This window comes from Larus michahellis, chromosome 5 (assembly GCF_964199755.1).
Source record: "Larus michahellis chromosome 5, bLarMic1.1, whole genome shotgun sequence".
NCBI lineage: Eukaryota > Metazoa > Chordata > Aves > Charadriiformes > Laridae > Larus > Larus michahellis.
This window is the reverse complement of record NC_133900.1, coordinates 57,566,045-57,583,243: the sequence shown is the minus strand read 5'-3', so window position 1 is coordinate 57,583,243 and position 17,199 is coordinate 57,566,045. Positions and strand designations below refer to the sequence as shown.

Below are 17,199 nucleotides of genomic sequence, written 5' to 3'. Positions count from 1 at the left end.
AAATGAAACGTAACTTCATGTAGAAAACATACCTGCAGACAGCACACACAAAACAGTCTGGGTGGTAGGTTTTGCCCAGTGCTGAGACCACTTCTCCCTCAATGAATTCATCGCAACTGAAGCACCGTGTGCCATAGAGTCTCTGGTAGTCCAAAGTACAGATGTAGTCGCCCTGTCTCACAAAAAATCCTCCTTGAGCCAGGTCACATCCACAAGCTGCAGGAAGAGAAAAGGCAGACTCAGAAGGCTAGAAAAGCAAAGCTCGCTCTCTAAGATGATACTGATTTTTCATCTATGATCAGTATGGTTCCTAGTGGAGTATTTTAGCATTTCAATATATAGGCTTATGATCGCAGAACAGTTGTGCCTCTGAAAAAACACTATTTTTATAGTAAGTTACATCAGTGATGTATTTTGTACACTAATAGTCTGGATTTATTCCATGTAAAAATATTAACCTCAGTGCAGAGGCTGCTAGCACAGAGTCTTCAGGAGTTGAGTATGAGCTAGCATATACAACACCCGTCACATTTAATAGGTTAAAGGAAATGCATAAAGGACATAAACCTTCAAAATCTAAAGCACCAATGCTACAAAGAATTGTCTCTGAGAGATCACAATTGTCTGATATTCCTCCTAGACACAAAAGTAGTTAAATACTGCTCCCTCTAAAGACAGGGTCTGATGTGCGTGGCAACTGCTGTAAACTTCTACAGGTTTACAAGATCCTTTTTTAATAAAAATCTCACATTTACCTGACAAATGTCACCCACCCATCATGAATTGGAGGGATCTCCAGAACCACCTGCTCCTGGCAAAAGTAGAGTTTTTAATCCTATGCTATATTTTTTAAGCTAAATCTGCAGTTGATTAACCAGAGGCTTGTGAGACTTTTCAGGGGCTTTCTCCATTGCACCAGGGATGGAGCTCGGCTGGTATTTGGAGAACATATAAAATGGGAAAGGAGAGATAAAACAGTCTGGCTGAAGTCATATAGAACTAGATAGAGATGTAGAAGATGACCCTCATCCATATTGACCAGGATCTTTGAAAACAGACTTGAATTGGTTTATATGGAGAACTGGAATTCAAAATAGTGAGTTATTCTGCTGCTGTGCTGACTACTACTTAATGTTAAAGCATCACACTTGTTACTACATACTTCTGCTCCTGGGGGATGTGCATGTAGGGAAGCACTTCCATCAGCAAATGATGCCTACAGGCAAACGAGGCTGAACAGACGATGGCAGCAGTGTCACTACTCACATGCAGCAGAAGAAGAGTGGGAATGTTGCTTAACGAATTTGGGTTGCATGTACAAAACACTGCAGAGCTGCTCGGTGCCTTGGCCCCAAAATAGCAAAGGTACCTAAATGTTTGAAGTTCAAGACTAAGATTTCTTCTTAGGTACCTGAGAGTCCACAGGCACTTCAGTTTTTAAACGTAAAGCCCCCCAACTCACACCAAATCCTGTTTGCAATGCCAGGATCAGTCATCTTGCAAACGACGAGAAATGAGTCCAGCAGGCATGCTCAAGGAACAAAATAACACATACCCACAGCACAGAAACCCCAAGAAAGCACAGGATCCTGAACATTAATTCAAAACCACATCCAATCACTTGCCCTTTTTTTAACATCTTTCTTAGTAGTTAGAGACTGCAGCACAGGAGGCCTGGGCTCAAGGCCCTCTTTAATCCTTAAGTGGCAATTTAAATCCTGATCTTTCTCCCTAGAGACGGCCCCAACAACTAGGTGACAGAAAACAACAATCATGCTGAAACTGTATTGGTATATGATCAAGAACTGAAGAACCATAGGTTAATTGACCTTTCTTATAAGTCAAATATTTCCAGTTATATTGCATTTGTCATGGACTACGGCTTAGATGATTTATCTTGCAATACATTGTTCACGTGCTTTATCTCACAGGCTTAACACAATCACTTGAACATTTTTTCTTCCTCACTCTTGCTCTTATTTTTACTAAGGACATGCTTTTTGAACAGACTTTTCAAACTATGGCATGACTTGCTGAATATGACGAGTTCCTTTCAGTCTATGTATTTCAGCTAGGTACGTACTGGTGTGACAGAAGCACAAATCAACGATGGATTTAAGATGATGCTGAACAGCATGCTGAGCTGATAATAACGATGCACCACAGTAGTTCTAAATTGTATCATACAGTGTTTAAACTTGCAGAATAGACCATAAGAGAAAAAAGCTAAAGGACATAATTGTGTTTCTGAAGCAAGCAGGGAGGGGTTACGTCCCTATAGAATATTTCTTTGTGCCAGTAGTGGCACATCTTATTGCAGTGCACCTGAACAAAGCCGCCAAGAACCGCTTTGAGCTGCAGGGCAGGCACCGACCGACGCGCTTTGGTCTGTGCCACCCAAGGGGGACTTGGAGCTGGGCTTTCATGACAAGAGGAAGATGAGGAGTTGATCGTGTACCCACAAATTATCTGCCACTGCTCTGTCATGCACTCTTGCCACTACTCACCTACTAAAATAAACAGTAAGCACAAGCAAATCTGTACTTTTTTACTGACGACGTGGGTCCTCAAGGGAGGCCAGGCAGACCCTGTTTCACAGCTGCTAAAGGGCCTCGGTGGGAGGTTGGGCCAGGTGGGTTGGCGACAGCCCTGCCACTGGTGTTTGATGGGACCCTGTCTCACCCCGAAGGTATCTGCCTTTCTCTCTGCTGTCACCGAGGTTACAATTACCGTGGCTCAGTGTGTATGACTCCAAAGCAGTTCGCACCAATGTGCTTAATCCTGGCTTCTTGGCAAACCCTGCAGTGAAACTGTTCACCCAAAGAGAGACAGAAAAACAAGATATTTGGACTTCAAAATAAAAGCTGAGCTTGGCCTTCACTCAAGCCCCTTTCTGCATTGCCATCACTTCAGCCTCCCTGTACACAAAGAGTGGCTGAAATCAGGAAAGAGGAACACACAAATTGTTCCATGTTCATCTGAACAGCAGAACAAAGATTAAGAATTGTTTTCTAGCTAAGTTGTTTTAATACCTGTTACCGTACTTTCCAATTAATGTTAACAGCCTGACAGTCACAACAGGTACGCTGCAAGTGAACCACATGCCACAGTAATGGGTTCCTCTACTGGCTTTCGCTACACACCGCACCAGGGTGACATTCATACGAGAAATAAAGTAGACCGTGAGAAGGAAAAACAACTTACCAACATACTTGCTCCACAATACAGAGTCAATGATTTCATTACTGCAAAGAGCTACTTCAAGACACGTGACTTTCTAGATAAACAAAGTGCTGTATATCTCACCTACCTAGAGCAATAGGTAGGATAGAAAAAATTAACAGGATAAGATTCTAATTAGGTAATTGGCCAAGGGGGAGCTGACAGTGGTTTGTGAAGAAGGGGGAAGCCCAGTCCCAAGGAAGACTATTAGTACAGCTGATTAATGACTAAGCGAAACGCCAATAGGAATAACATTCTTGCTACAACAAAGCAGACCCATGGCAATGAAGAAGGCTAATGACCCAGAGCACATAGGCACTATTGGCACAGAAGGGCATCTGGATACAAGGGGAGTTGGAAATCTTGAGACACGGAAAAGGGATTTACTTTACACACACAAGGTGAACCGTCTTCCATTCAAAAAGGAGCAACAAAAAAAACTTCCTTTCTGAGCAGCAAAAGAAAGAAAGATTTGTAAATAGGGGCAATCACAGGACAACTACAAGTCATTAATGTTTTGAAGCAATAAGAAAGGATGGCGCTGGGCCAAGCCAGGTCCTACAGAACCACTTAGTACTAACGATGGCAAACCTTGTGAGCTCTCATCTAGTGCACAGGGCGTAACTTGCTCAGTTATTTCCACAAAACACCAATTCACAGCAGAGCAGGGCTATCAGGACGACCTACAGAATGAAAGCCTATTTTAAGAGACAAGCAGAGCTTGGCTTGTTTAGCCTAACGAAAAAACCCAAACAACTAATACCTCAACATACAGCTGAGGTTTAAACAGAGCGAGTTAAAGAAAAGATGAAGAGCTATTTAAATACAATGAGAATGTTGTCACAAGAACAAGTGAGGAAACCCTGGCTGCAAATTAATAGAAATGTTTCTAACCATCACAGGGAAGAGGCTGTGGAACAGCATCCCAGTAAGAATGAAAAAAGATCTCTATAGCTTTGGAATGAAGTTTGGGCAGTATTAAGAAGGGATTACGAGATATGGTTAAAATATTAGCCTAAAGAGACTATCTTTTAAAGGATAATAGGAGAGAGATCATAGAATGATAAAAAGCATCAAATGCGAGACAAGATTGGATGAAATTAGAAAAAAAATAATTCTTTTTAAATTTCTTAGGGTTTGGGTACCTTAGACCCAATACCATCCATAAAATATAAGTATCAACATTCAAAAACACAGTTCTTGTGTTTAATGCTTCTGCTTAATTAAGCAGATGCATCTGTCATCCTCCATAAAATCAGTGCTTCGCAAACATTACAATATAAAAAAAAAAATCCAAACAGTTTTATTCAACTGTTCCCTGATACTACATGAAATTTCAAGTCCTCGAATTCTCTGGTTACAGCACAAAATGCACGGGGGAAATAAGGAAAGAAGCTGTTTCTTTTTCACTGACAGTACTACCCTCTGTGTAATACAGTAGTAGAAATAAACTGACATCTAAATAGGTATAAATTTATTTGGAACCAATTAGATTCGTAACAAATTGAATTGAGACTAGTGGCCGACATGCTTATTCTTCTTCAGAGATTTGATAACCTCTTCCGCTCAGCAAGGCTATTAAATCTCCTGATGTACGTCAATACGACTACTGATTCAGTTTAGTGCAAGAACGTTTTTTATGGCAGAGGATTATAATTTTCTTGAATATTTCTTTTATAAAGCCAGCCAATTCTATGTCACTAAAAACATAACTTCTGAAGAATTTAGCTGAAGTAGTCTTACATGTGCTATATTAAAGAAAAATATTTTTTCCATTACAGGTTTTAAATGAAAATAGGCTTTTCATGCAAAAGCATTAGGTACACTGCAAAACACATCTTCAGAGACAAAAGCTGGGACAAAAAGACTTCAAACAGGCATAGCCATCACACGAGTTTTTAGCTGTATCAGTGATACCACTTTTGATACAGGTTTTCAGTGTTTTAGCGTTGCAAGCGGTTTCGAAAACCATTTGTATCAAACCTCAATGCCACATTTAGCCCCTTAATCTCAATTCTTGTCAATGGTTATTAGTTCTTCTAGGGTTCCCTTCAGACTGATTAGCTATAAGCAAAACTCCTAAGACAGAGAGTCCATTAATGCATTTTTTGGCACAGAAAAGTGAGCAGGGTGGGCTTTTGGCCCTTTCTTTCCATCTTGTTTTGGCACATGCCTGTAACAGAGACCACATACATGACAGTTCACAGAGGCACTACCCTCTGCAAAGTCTTTGTATTTATTCATGAATGAAGAAAAATCTAGCTCATAAGTGAATCTGGAGCACAGGAGGGAGTCTCCGTCATTATACTCTCTCCCTCTTACCCACTGACTCTGCAGGACAGGGGAAGTCACAGCTTTTCCACAAGCCAAATCTTCCTCCCCTGCTCTTTACACATCACTCCACCAGCAGCTATGCTCCACCAGCCACAACTCGAGTCACAAACTCTCGCACGCTCCTGCATTCTTTGAACCATCTGGTATAATTTAACTCGACACCCAGCTGACCCAGAGGAGAACACAGGGATTCCAGTTAAATACTGGCTTGGATATTAAAATAGTCCCAATTTAAAGCTGAGAAGAGTAGCTCTGAAAACACACCCATTCCATTAGCCATCCCTCGGATGAGATGCTGTGCCCCTTGCCACTCCTTACACAGACAGAGAGACTGCCCAGCGGAGATGATCCTGCACACCTGCAGAGACAAGAAACCAGGGAAAGGAAAGCTGGAGGAAGTCTAGGGAGCACGTTTGAAGGCAACTACCAGATTTTACTCTCCTAGAACAGGAAAATCAGCGTTATGTCACAGATCCACTCCTACCCAACACTTGTCATCCAAAATGAGTATCTGGAGGTAGGGTTATTTAAAACCTAGAAACAGTTTCCAACCATTACTGACATTCATTTCAGTGAAGCAAGAAAAGCACTGCAGACATAGCAGTTATGATAATGAAGAGACTAACACTGAGTAACTCAGCTGCTTGTCTTGGTATTACCCTGCACGCCAAGGCAATGCCCCATCCAGAACAGTTAGGAGCTTTAGGAGTAATTTTTAAGTAGTGAATAAATGAGTCTTTGTCCCCACTTATGGTATTTGGCAGCAAGCTGATACATGGAGATGCTGTGGGACTTGAGGTGGAAGATTGCCACACCATTTCTGAGGAGGGTACTTCAGGACAGCTTCTCTGACAACTCAATAATTACACTCATTAAGATGGTTTGCGGTTACCTGACACCGATACACCTCATCTAGATCTGAGGGTTTCCCTTACTTGCTTAGAAACACACTACTTTGTCCCCCAGCCCAGTGTCTGTAACAGCACCTGGAGCACTGTCATTTATGCTGTGTGATTTCACAGTCAATCTAACTCCATAATTCTTTATTGCCTACAACCCATAAAAATAAATAGCAGCAACAGCAATTAATTAATGTGCTTTAAGCACGTTGCTAGCCCGCTGTTGTATGTAATCAGTATTCCACTTGCACTGCACGAGTATAAAATGCATCTCTCTCTCCCTTGCTGGCAAGTGAGCCTACTGAAAGTAGATTAATTTTTTGTCTGTGTGCTAAGCCTGGAAAATCAGCTGTGTCCTGAGAGGCTCCGAGGATGCTACACTCGCTGTGCTGCTGTACACTACGGCAGGTTGTAACAGTAAATGCACTGGTCTTGTCATCCAAACGGTGCCATTTTGCTTTCAGCCTGTGAGATAATCAAGTGTTTTGCTGATCAACCTGCAATTGCATGTCTGAAGCCTATTTTTTTCCTCCTGTTTGTTGCCTGAGGAAAGAGACCAAGAGTGAATCCAACACAGGAGAGAGAGGCAGAGACCCTGAAAATAAAAAAAAAGGAACAAAGACCCATTCATAACATTGTTACGGAGAAAACAAGAAAGATCTTTGCTTGTTCAGAGATAAATAAAATTTTTCTTCCTCAGCACTGCAGCTTTATGTCCATTTCTACTATTTTCCTCCATCTCTGAGATGGACGCTGGTGGCTAAGATCCCAAGAATGACATGTAATATGTTGTTGACGTAATTATCTTCCGGCAGCTAAACTGCATATCTTCATACACCATTGATGCAGCCTGGAAGCCCATTCTCCAAAAGACCATGATTATACGTGGAACACTCCTCCTGGCCAGTAGAGCTGTGAGAAGCAATAGCAACCACCTGGCAAACTTCCACCGCTACAGCTTTGACTTAACTTCAAACTGATCTGCAATTAACTTACAGCAATCTAAGCCCGTTTCCAGAAGAGAACTGTCACTGTGACACTCGTTCTGTTGCGTGCTCTGGTGCCGACGAGTCCACGTAAGCATTTTACAAAGGTCTTGGGGAAGTCTTCCCCTGATGGAGTTTGCTGACCATGCAAAGTCTGCATGGGAATATCACCCCACTCGCCCTCTTGGACAATTCACACCTGAAACTTCTGTCTATAGGTGAGGAAGCAGCAAGACAGAAGGAACCTTGCTATGGTATATAATCCAATCACTCTTCCTAGGTGGGAGTAATTACACCCAAGTCTTTTCAAGCAGATGTCCGTGAAATCAAGAATACTCAAGTCTGTCAGTCACTGGCAATATTTTAGCTATAATATCTGAAATACCAGCTATAATCTCAAGGACTGGAATCTCACCTCATTTTGTTACAGTCTGGGTAAACGAAAATAGGAGTATGCAGCACCACGAAAGCCAAGGCAGACCTGCTGGCTCAGGAACTGCGGGAAAGCAGACAGTTCTGCCAAAGGAAAACCAGACCAACTTTCTAGAGTGGGTAAGATACAGAGAAGCGCGGGCTATGTCTTATCCGTCTTACAACACTTCACATGCATGTGTAGCACTGATAAAGCTACAAAGGATATAGCATACAGGACATCTACACAAGCTCTCGGCTAGACTGGCCATGATACCCGTAAATTAATTTGTGGAGTACACACGTCAGTGCAGGAAACCCCTTTGAGATTCAGAATGCTCTTATGAGACTGACAAAACATTAACAACGCAGGTGTACTAATTAGAACGAAAGGGAGTTTGGGGAGTTTCCTGTGCACTATGTAACTCGACTCCTATAATTTATGGGAACTACACATCTAGTAATTTTTGCATTACAAAGTGAAGTAGAATTAGCCAGTAGTTTAAAGACAGTGTCACAGCCCTAAAAAAGCTCTCCGATGGTGTTAAGGGCGAGAGAGATCCTCACAGTATTACATATGTGGCTGTTTCAAGCCACTGAAACAACTCCCAGGAAAACTGGAAAAGTTATCCAGTTTATATTGATTTATTATCTTAAGGAATCAATCCAGTTATTTAAAATTTCTAAGTACGCTAAAGAGATCTAAGAAACAGAGTAATGTGTTTTAATCCATTTTCAACCTAACAGCATCTTAAGTGCTTATGATGAAATACTGCTGTCATTTGTCAGACTAATTAAAACCATTTGCTTTTTTATTTCTTTTTTTGAAAAACATGTAAAGCAACAATATTAAATATTTTCTGATTTTTCATAATGATGCTCTGGGTGCCAGTTACAGGTTTGCAAATTAAGTGCTTGCTCTGACTATGCACAGATATGGCAGATGGTCTTGTGTTAATGAGTCGCAGAAAGCGGGAGGTGGAATAACACCACTGTGGCAGAGATGAATTTTATGCAACAACTCTCTGGCTCTCCATGCAGCCTTCACGTCACCTTAGTACCTCGAAACGCCCAGTAACTACTCCATCACGCTGGCTGTATCCCTGCTGTATCCCCATGTGAAAGAACACGACACAGATAGAAAGTTCCCCCGCATAAAGGCATTCTTGCACTGATATTTTTTTTGTGTGGGGAGAAACTTTACCCTAAGAAGAGAACTTGAGTAATTCAAAAGAATTACAGGCTCTTCATGGGGGTGACACTATCGAATGTGGGCAGAAATTATGTATGCTCAAAACTGCCTTATCTGAATAATAACTTTACTGCCTGCAAAGCCTGTGTTTCCATCCAAAAGCTTATCTAACAAACATCAGGCATAATTTCCAAATGCATTCAATTTTGTCCTGGTTCTACTTTGATTTCAACCAAGGTGAGTTTTACTCCTCTCCATTTATTTGGTGCCTTTGTCTAAATCTACCTCTGTACTCCCAGCAAGGTTAAGGACCTCTCCCAGTTAGCTCTTCCCAGTGAGGAACAAGCCCTCCACAATGCAAACACCTTCTGCACATGGCTGTATCTGTAGTTTGGATTGTCCCTCAAATTTCCGCAATTACTGCTTTGAAAATCCTATCTATGTTTTTAAGGAGCACTTGAATTTCTAGCACAACTTACCAGTCTTTGGAATAGAAGGATATAAATAAGGAGAAGAGCAAGGCAATGAAAAGACTAAAGAAAACTGTATTTGTCCATTAGTAAGAAGGTAAAGCAGGAGTATTATGGGTATAAAGAGTAGAGTAAGCATTGTATAGCTTTACTATGCCCAAAAAAACCCTAAAACCCCAGAAACTTTGTGTCTTTCAATGAGATAAATCAAGTTGGAAAGGAGAAATGACAGAAGCTTGGCTTCCTGTGGTGGATGGATGGACGGACAAATAGGTAGACAGACAGATGGACAGATAAGCTTTATTGCAATGTTAGGAAGATATTCCTTTACCAATACTCTTAACAGTGATTCCTCTCCTGTCCCTTTCCCACACCTTGCTAATATTATGTTATCTCATGAAAGATATTCTTCAAAAATTCGACACTTTGGATGAAATGTATGCCATGAAATAAAGCTTTTGCTGAAGCGCTGATGTGATTGGTACAACCGAGACATGGGAAGCTGCAGAAAGTTCTTCATGAATCCAAAGAAAGGCTGCAACTAAGAAGGACGTGATCAAAACAACAGAAAAACTAACAGATTACTTCATGATTGTGAAAGTTCACTGATGAAAACACATTTTCATGCTTAAATTATCGAGTTGCTGTTGGAAAGTTAGTGATTAAGGATTTTTAAAGTTTAAGTTTAAAAATCTCAAAACCACAACGTAGAACTACTGGCCGCTGCATTAAATCCCTTTTTGCACAAGCAAAAGTGATATTAATTGTCATTATCATTATTTCAATTAAATATTAAGTTAACATGACATTGGTAAGTCAGCCTGTCCTGGTTTGAGGTAAAACACAACCAGTTTTCTGATTTGTAATTTCTACTTTTTAGCTGGGTCTCTTCTAACTGGCTAAAGTCTGAAATTAACAGTATGTTGTTCAGAAACTGTTCACTCTCAGAGTGATAAGACCTGACTATACCAAGGAATGGTATGCACAGAGGCTCTTGCGTATACTTACTGCTGTAACAACCAAGGCCAGCTAACTCCGCTATTTGCCCCGTTAGAGGGTCGGAAATGGAGAAGCATAGAGGGGTCCCACCTGCAGGGAGGAGCGGACAGGACAGGTGACCCAAAGCTGACCAACAGGGTATTCCATCCCATCTGCATCACACTCAGTAAAAAAGCTGAGGGATCAAAGGGGCAAGGCTGCTCTGGTTCACACTCTTTCTTCAATGGCTGACATCCAAGGAGGACCCCATCTGCTCGCCTGCCTTTGATCCTGATGTGAGCATTTCTGACTCTAGTTCCAGAATTCAGCTCCCGTCCATCGCTGACTCCAGTCTGGGAATTTCCCTGTGTCTGCTGGTGACATGATTGTATATATTGTACACTTTTTTAAAAAAAATTATTATTCTATTATTATTTACTATTTTCTTATTTATTATTATTTTCATTAAAGTAGTTTAGTTCTTTTTCTAAACTCTTAAATCTCCTTATCTCTTCCTCTCCTCTCTGAGGAGAGGCGGGGAGGGGGGGAAGGCCATCTGTCATTCTAATTGGCCAATCCGGCCAAAACCACGATACCGCCCCAAACCCACCACACCATCCAAGCCAGGCTCAGTATGAGAATATTGCATAGAAAGTGTAGTTTTTCCTATTATACCAAGTTAATATGATTTGGGACCGCAAAGTCATAAAGTACCTGGGAAGTGATGGACACGTTGCTGAGAGCACCTGATGAACACGAGCCCCTGCTGCCTCCCCAGTGCCTAAGATACCACACATGCCATCAACTGCTTGGCCAAAAGTTGGGACTCCGAAATTTTACTAGTGAGCTTCCCATAAATGACTCCCATTCTGAAACGTGAAACCCTGCAGCTATGTCCAAACGCGAGCCCCTCAGATTACACAGCATAGCTTTTAACATATTTATATCCTAGCAGACGCATTTGATCTAACAAACAAATCACTCCTACTACCGAGTTACTTGATGTTTTTAACCTTTTTACTGAATAGTCTGTGTTAGCCCTTCCTGTTAACATGGCTTCGCCAAAATGATGTAACTTGGGGTTATGTTGTATGTTCTACTGAAAAAATGTTGTAGAGTGATACATCCAGCCCAGGGCTTTTTAACCATTCCCAGGAAAATGGAGTTCCACAACAATCAGACACACTGACCCACAGAACCACACACCCAAACCCAGCTGAAGATGTGATATGTTCTAACGGGTTAATTAAACAAATAGATGAAAACTCACAGGGAAAAAAGCATACTTGAAACTGCTAGCCGTGCTGCCGTGGAAGACCTCACGTGCTGCATCCACAGCAAGAGAGCAATCCAGGGAATTTTGAATAGGTGTAAAACAAGACAGACACACACATAGCGAAGCTGCTATAGCGCAATGGTCATGTTTTTACATCTGCGGCTCAGGCTGCAAGCTTGCTTCATTTCATCAAGTTACGGTTCTTCTCACATATGAGTAATCTTGTACAAAGAACAGCTTTTTGCAGGACTGCACGGATTTTTCCCATTTAACTAGGATGGGGGCTGCAGGATTTTTGCATGCAAATCCATTTGCAAACATGCTATGGATTGTCCATCATTTGGTCTGCTAGAGCAACTATATAAAACACTATAAAGTGTAGTTTCTGATTTTATAAAGCTATAGTAATCAAATTATCCAGACCACCTAAAAACACTGGGGTTTGATTCACACTTCCAATATTTCCTAAATGCTGTATGTGGCATAGGTTACTGTTACTTTGGAAACGTTGGGATGCTATCACATCACAGAAAAAGTAGTTGTTGACAAACACTCCTAAACCAAGGTAATTTCTCTCTTTACGAAAGATCAGAGGCTACCCAGAATAATGTAACTGCAGCACCTACATCTCTCCTACATACAACTCTACATTAGTCTGTCTCTACTGGCTCACTAAATTAAACTGTTGTAATCGAGCTCCAGGTGAGTATTTGCCTGACACCAAACCCTCTATGAGAAGCAGTCCTGACCTGACAGACACCCCCAGAATTAACTAGATAAAACAATTTGTTTTAATTTGACAGTCTGAGTGAACAATATTTTATCACCTTTTGTCATTTTCCGTGGTCCTTCTGTTACAGCAGTAACAAATAATAAGAGAGTTTGCAAACATGGGAACCAAAGCCCTTGAAGCCTAACAAATAAAATGTTTGCCTTATATTTCAAAGGCATCTACTTTTATTATAACTGCATTTTTATTAAAGCTGATTAAAATGGGAGATATTTTAAAGTAAAGACTGAGTAAAAATTTGAAGTGAGACTAGATGGCATGTCCCCTACAGCTTTTTACTAGCAGATTAGATGCGCACCTTAACAAGAAATAATATATATGAATAGATATGAGTATAAACCTTATTTATAATGCCTATTTAACTCCATAAGTCCTCCTAAACTTTGATACTGAGTAAAACTAGCAGATGTTCACAGTATTGCTATGGAATTTTTTAATCTGGATGTACATCTCACCATCTTGAATAAGGACAAGAATCAGTCAGCACTTGACTATTTGATTTTTAAAACTTAGATTTCTTTAGAAGCATTATCTGGGAAATTCAGGAAGAACTGGGTGGGAATGAGTGGCTCTATACTGACCTTCCCTGGGTTTGCACAGTTATATAATTTAACTGAAATACAGAAGGCACCTACGTACTTGCTGTTACCATTCTGAAACTCACAGTCCTCGCAGGAATAATCAGACAGCAGTAAGGCAATATAGAAAACTACCTTTCTACCTTGAAAAAAAAAAAGAAGCAATTCAATGTTTAAGCCTCCCAAAACCTCATAATTTATCCAATGCTACCAAATAAAGGGTTTCAAATATCACACGTATTCAAAAAGGTATGCGTGACTTCTTCCAGTATAATATCATTTGTCACCGATCAAGTCATATAAACAGATGTCAAAGACCTCTGGACACCCTCTCAAAAGACAGTAATTTGCACGTCTTCATGGGCTCTTTGTCAGTTTGTGGTCTCCGTCATCATACATCTGTAAATACTGGGAGAAGGAACATAGTTTTCTGCAGTTGTACAAGTATTAAGGTTTTCTGATGAAGGCTATGAGATGGTTCAACATGGAGGCAATCAACCTAAGCAGGCGGGCAGCAGGCAGCTTAGCGGGGCGATGCAGCCAGCCCACACGTGGGGATTATCTGTCCCGGGACTGTCCTGCAGCTGCGCTGGACGCAGGACACACAGCCCCTTTCGAGGCGCTATCTTTGGCAGATGAGGTGAGAGGGGGAAAACTGCATCGCTGAGTACCATCAAAATAAGTGCACAACAGGGAGGAGTCAATTGTAAGGTAAATATATTCCCAGGATCATCGCTCTGCCCATGCACAACAGCCCAGCAGCATGACGAGAAAAGCGGTGCAGAACAGGGGTCACGGCATGAACCTCTCCTCCAAGGCTGAAAAGAGGTAAGTGGTCAATTGACCAGGAGAACTGAGTACCATTTATGGTTTTTTGCTAAATCCTAACACATTAACTATATTTTTTTCATCCCTTGATTTGAGCACATGATTAAAAACCCCAATCACATTTGCCTAACCTGATTTTTTCCCCTGTATGTTAGCTAGTGAAATGTATGTTCAGTGCTCTGTTCTGTTCCTAAGCTCCTCTCATTTAACAACGTGGTAAATCCACACTAGAAAGCAACTTACACTTCTTGAGCAACAAATAAAACCCAGAAACAAAACAAAAACAGATACCAAAAGGATGCCAGCAAATTGATGGAAACCCCTGAAAAGTGATAAAAGGAATTATGGCATTTAAATAATGAGAGGGGAAAAAATCCCAACCATGTGTGCAAACTTATCACTTCGCAAAATGATTAGTAAAGGGGAATATCAGTACTCCAAGAGCCCTGACACCAAGAAGCAGTTCAACCACGCATCTCTGACACTACCTCCTGTGCCAGCTGAGTCTGATGGGTGGCTCACAGGCACTACCCTGCTTCTTGCTCATTAACGTCGGGATTTTTCCTCTCGTTTTATCCAAGATCTGCCCGAAGCAAACAAACTCCTCCCTATCTCTTACAGACAGGTAGGGGCAATGCAACTTCAACAGGACATTCTTCATCATCTTCTTTCTGGTGGGAAAGAAAGCTTCCGCACTGCCTAAATTTGGGATCAGGGAATAGTTTCAGAATCCACCTGCTACATTTGCAGGTGACCAGGCAACTTCTAAAAGGAGATGCCCTACAAAATGAAAATGTGGATGTATAATTGTGTCTGGTTCCTCCCTGTGGGACTTGTCAACGTTTTCTCATAGCAGATCTGTATAAAAGAGGGCTTGGATTCATCAAGATAATTACATGGAGCACATATCAGTATGTTACTGAGACTTCATGCAGGAGACAAGACTCCTGAATAATAAGTTAGCTGCTCTCTTCCTGAGTTAGGTCTGAAAAACTAGTCTGATAATAAAATTTGCCATAAGAACACATGGCTTTAAAAGAGTTTGAAAGATGTATGTACAGGTATCTACAGGTGTTATGTATGGAGTAAACCAAGTAGTTACCCCCCCAAAAAAACCCAAAAAACACAGAGGATCACGCTGGGGTTCAAAGACCACATTCCAACACAAGAGAGTCGGAGCAGATGTGGCCACCGCCCACCCCACGGCACACATTAGAAAGCTGGGAGAGGGATAGTCTCTGAGTTTCTTTGTTAATGTTAATTCTCTCCTAACCCGGCACTGTGTTTCACTATCAGTTCTCTCAACCTGTTCTTCATCAGGTCACAATTCTAAGTAAACTCCACAAGTTTATATCCATTCAAGTCATACTCCACTTTTAGGATTTAGGATGTTTACAGTCTTAGAGTAAGCCATCACAGAGTTTACAGTAAATCCTTTTGGGCATGAATTGCACTGTAAAACACGTTTGTGAAGTTTCCAGGACCATGAAGTCACACGCCCAGTGTTAATGCCCTACTCATAGGAACAGCTGTCACAAACACTTACCTTTGCAAACAAAGCACTTAATATGGAAATATTTGTTCTGAACTCTCAAAACTTCTCCTTTGCATGGGTTTCCACAGTTATTGCAGAGAATTGCAGTACTTGATGGCTTCTCCAGTTGGCTATGTACAGCCTGGGGTTGTGAAACTGCAAGGGAAGACAAAAGACACAGAGCATTTTAAAGGTTGTCAGATGCACCTTCTGTAAGACCTACAAATAATGACAACACCTGGGACAGAACAAGTCAAGCAGATAAAACCGTTTTAACTTCTGGTATTGGCCAGCACAGGAGAAAAGATCTGCTAAGGGAGCTGAGCCAAGCTTCTCATTTCATAACTTTCAAAGCTCATGCCTGCAAACATTTCAAACATAAACCAGAATTGGTTATGAAGAATGCCCATGACCAAGTCTTGAGAGACTCCACCTGAATTCCAAAAAAAAAAAAAAGAAAAGCTTTCTTGCCTTTTCTCTTCAAGAAGCCAGACTATAGATAAAAGGCATTGGTTTTATCCAAAATACCTTTAATGGGACTTAGTAACTATTACACTGGGAGCTACTGATCTTTAAAGTCCAAGGTAATTAATTGCCTTTTAAACTGATCTTAGGATAGAAATACACTGCTGTAGATGGTCTGAGTTCATACTTCTGAAACATTGACATCTCTGTAAACACTACGTTAATATCATCATTAAACAAAGGTTGCTGTCATTTTGTAAGAAAACCATGATTTCAAGAGATTAGGTTTATTTAGGTTAGTAAGATATTAAGTGAATTAAAAATTTGCTGCCATCTTGTGATGTAAATTAGAAACTGCATTTATTGGGCTGTTGATAATAAGAATATAAATTGGCATCACAATGTGTTATGTGGAACAGGTGGGATACGACCTTATTCTTGCAAGTCTGCTGCAATACTTGCATCAAATTTTATCACAGTGCACTTAGTCTAGAGAGCAAACATCAAAGCAGTTAATTATAAAAAGGCTATATTATAACTCAATAGACTTGGCTCTTTTCCTCTGTGAAGAACTAGTAACAGAAAAACATATCAAGCATTTTAAGCAAATTACGTATTTCATTACATTCTTCTTCTGTAATGCGGCACATTTATTCTAAGGTCGCATTGCTTATTTCAAAGTGATTGAATTTTTTTAAATTTTAGCTTCAAACTTAACAATCAACCAGTCAAGATGGAGCAACCTCTCATAGGCTGATACACTAAGTACGAATGGCAATCAGATATGTTTCCCTTCAGGGTTTAGTCACAGGATAATGCCACCACTGTGTAACCCCTCTCTTTCATCAACATTCAGAAAAACACTGGGAAATAGCTTTTTGTATGAGACTGCTGTGAAACAATTAATAAATTTGTAAGAGGCTGGGTTAAACTCAGACTGGTCAAGATCTTTAGTTTCTATTCCTATTGTAATATCAGAGATTCCATTTCAAAAAAAGGGCTTCTGAAAGAAAGAAAAGAAAAAGAAGAGGGGAAAAAATCCACAAAACTGATTTTATTTAAAAACAAAGCAAAACAAAATGACACAACAACAAAACAACAGTAATGTCTATACCTTCACCATAGGTAGGGAAGATATACAGAGGCAGTGATGGTATTGTCTCTATGAACACATACGATAATAAGCAACACCAAAATCAGTAAGTGAGCATCATCCAGCTCTTGTTCTCTAGCATC

General features: G+C 40.6%; 1 protein-coding gene across 19 annotated transcripts in view; it reads right to left on the bottom strand.

The window, feature by feature from the left end:
* Nucleotides 1-17,199, bottom strand: part of ABLIM2 (actin binding LIM protein family member 2) — a 145,520-nt gene that overhangs the window by 90,190 nt on the left and 38,131 nt on the right. For all 19 annotated transcript variants that reach the window (XR_012587036.1, XR_012587037.1, XR_012587040.1 and 16 more), the window contains exons 2-3: nucleotides 15,511-15,654; nucleotides 33-216 (exon numbers count right to left, since the gene is read on the bottom strand). Coding sequence is in view for 13 of the 19 variants with exons in the window: in XM_074587483.1 (XP_074443584.1) it covers nucleotides 33-216; nucleotides 15,511-15,654 (328 nt within the window). In the remaining 6 variants the exon portion in view is untranslated. The remainder of the gene's footprint in view (nucleotides 1-32; nucleotides 217-15,510; nucleotides 15,655-17,199) is intronic.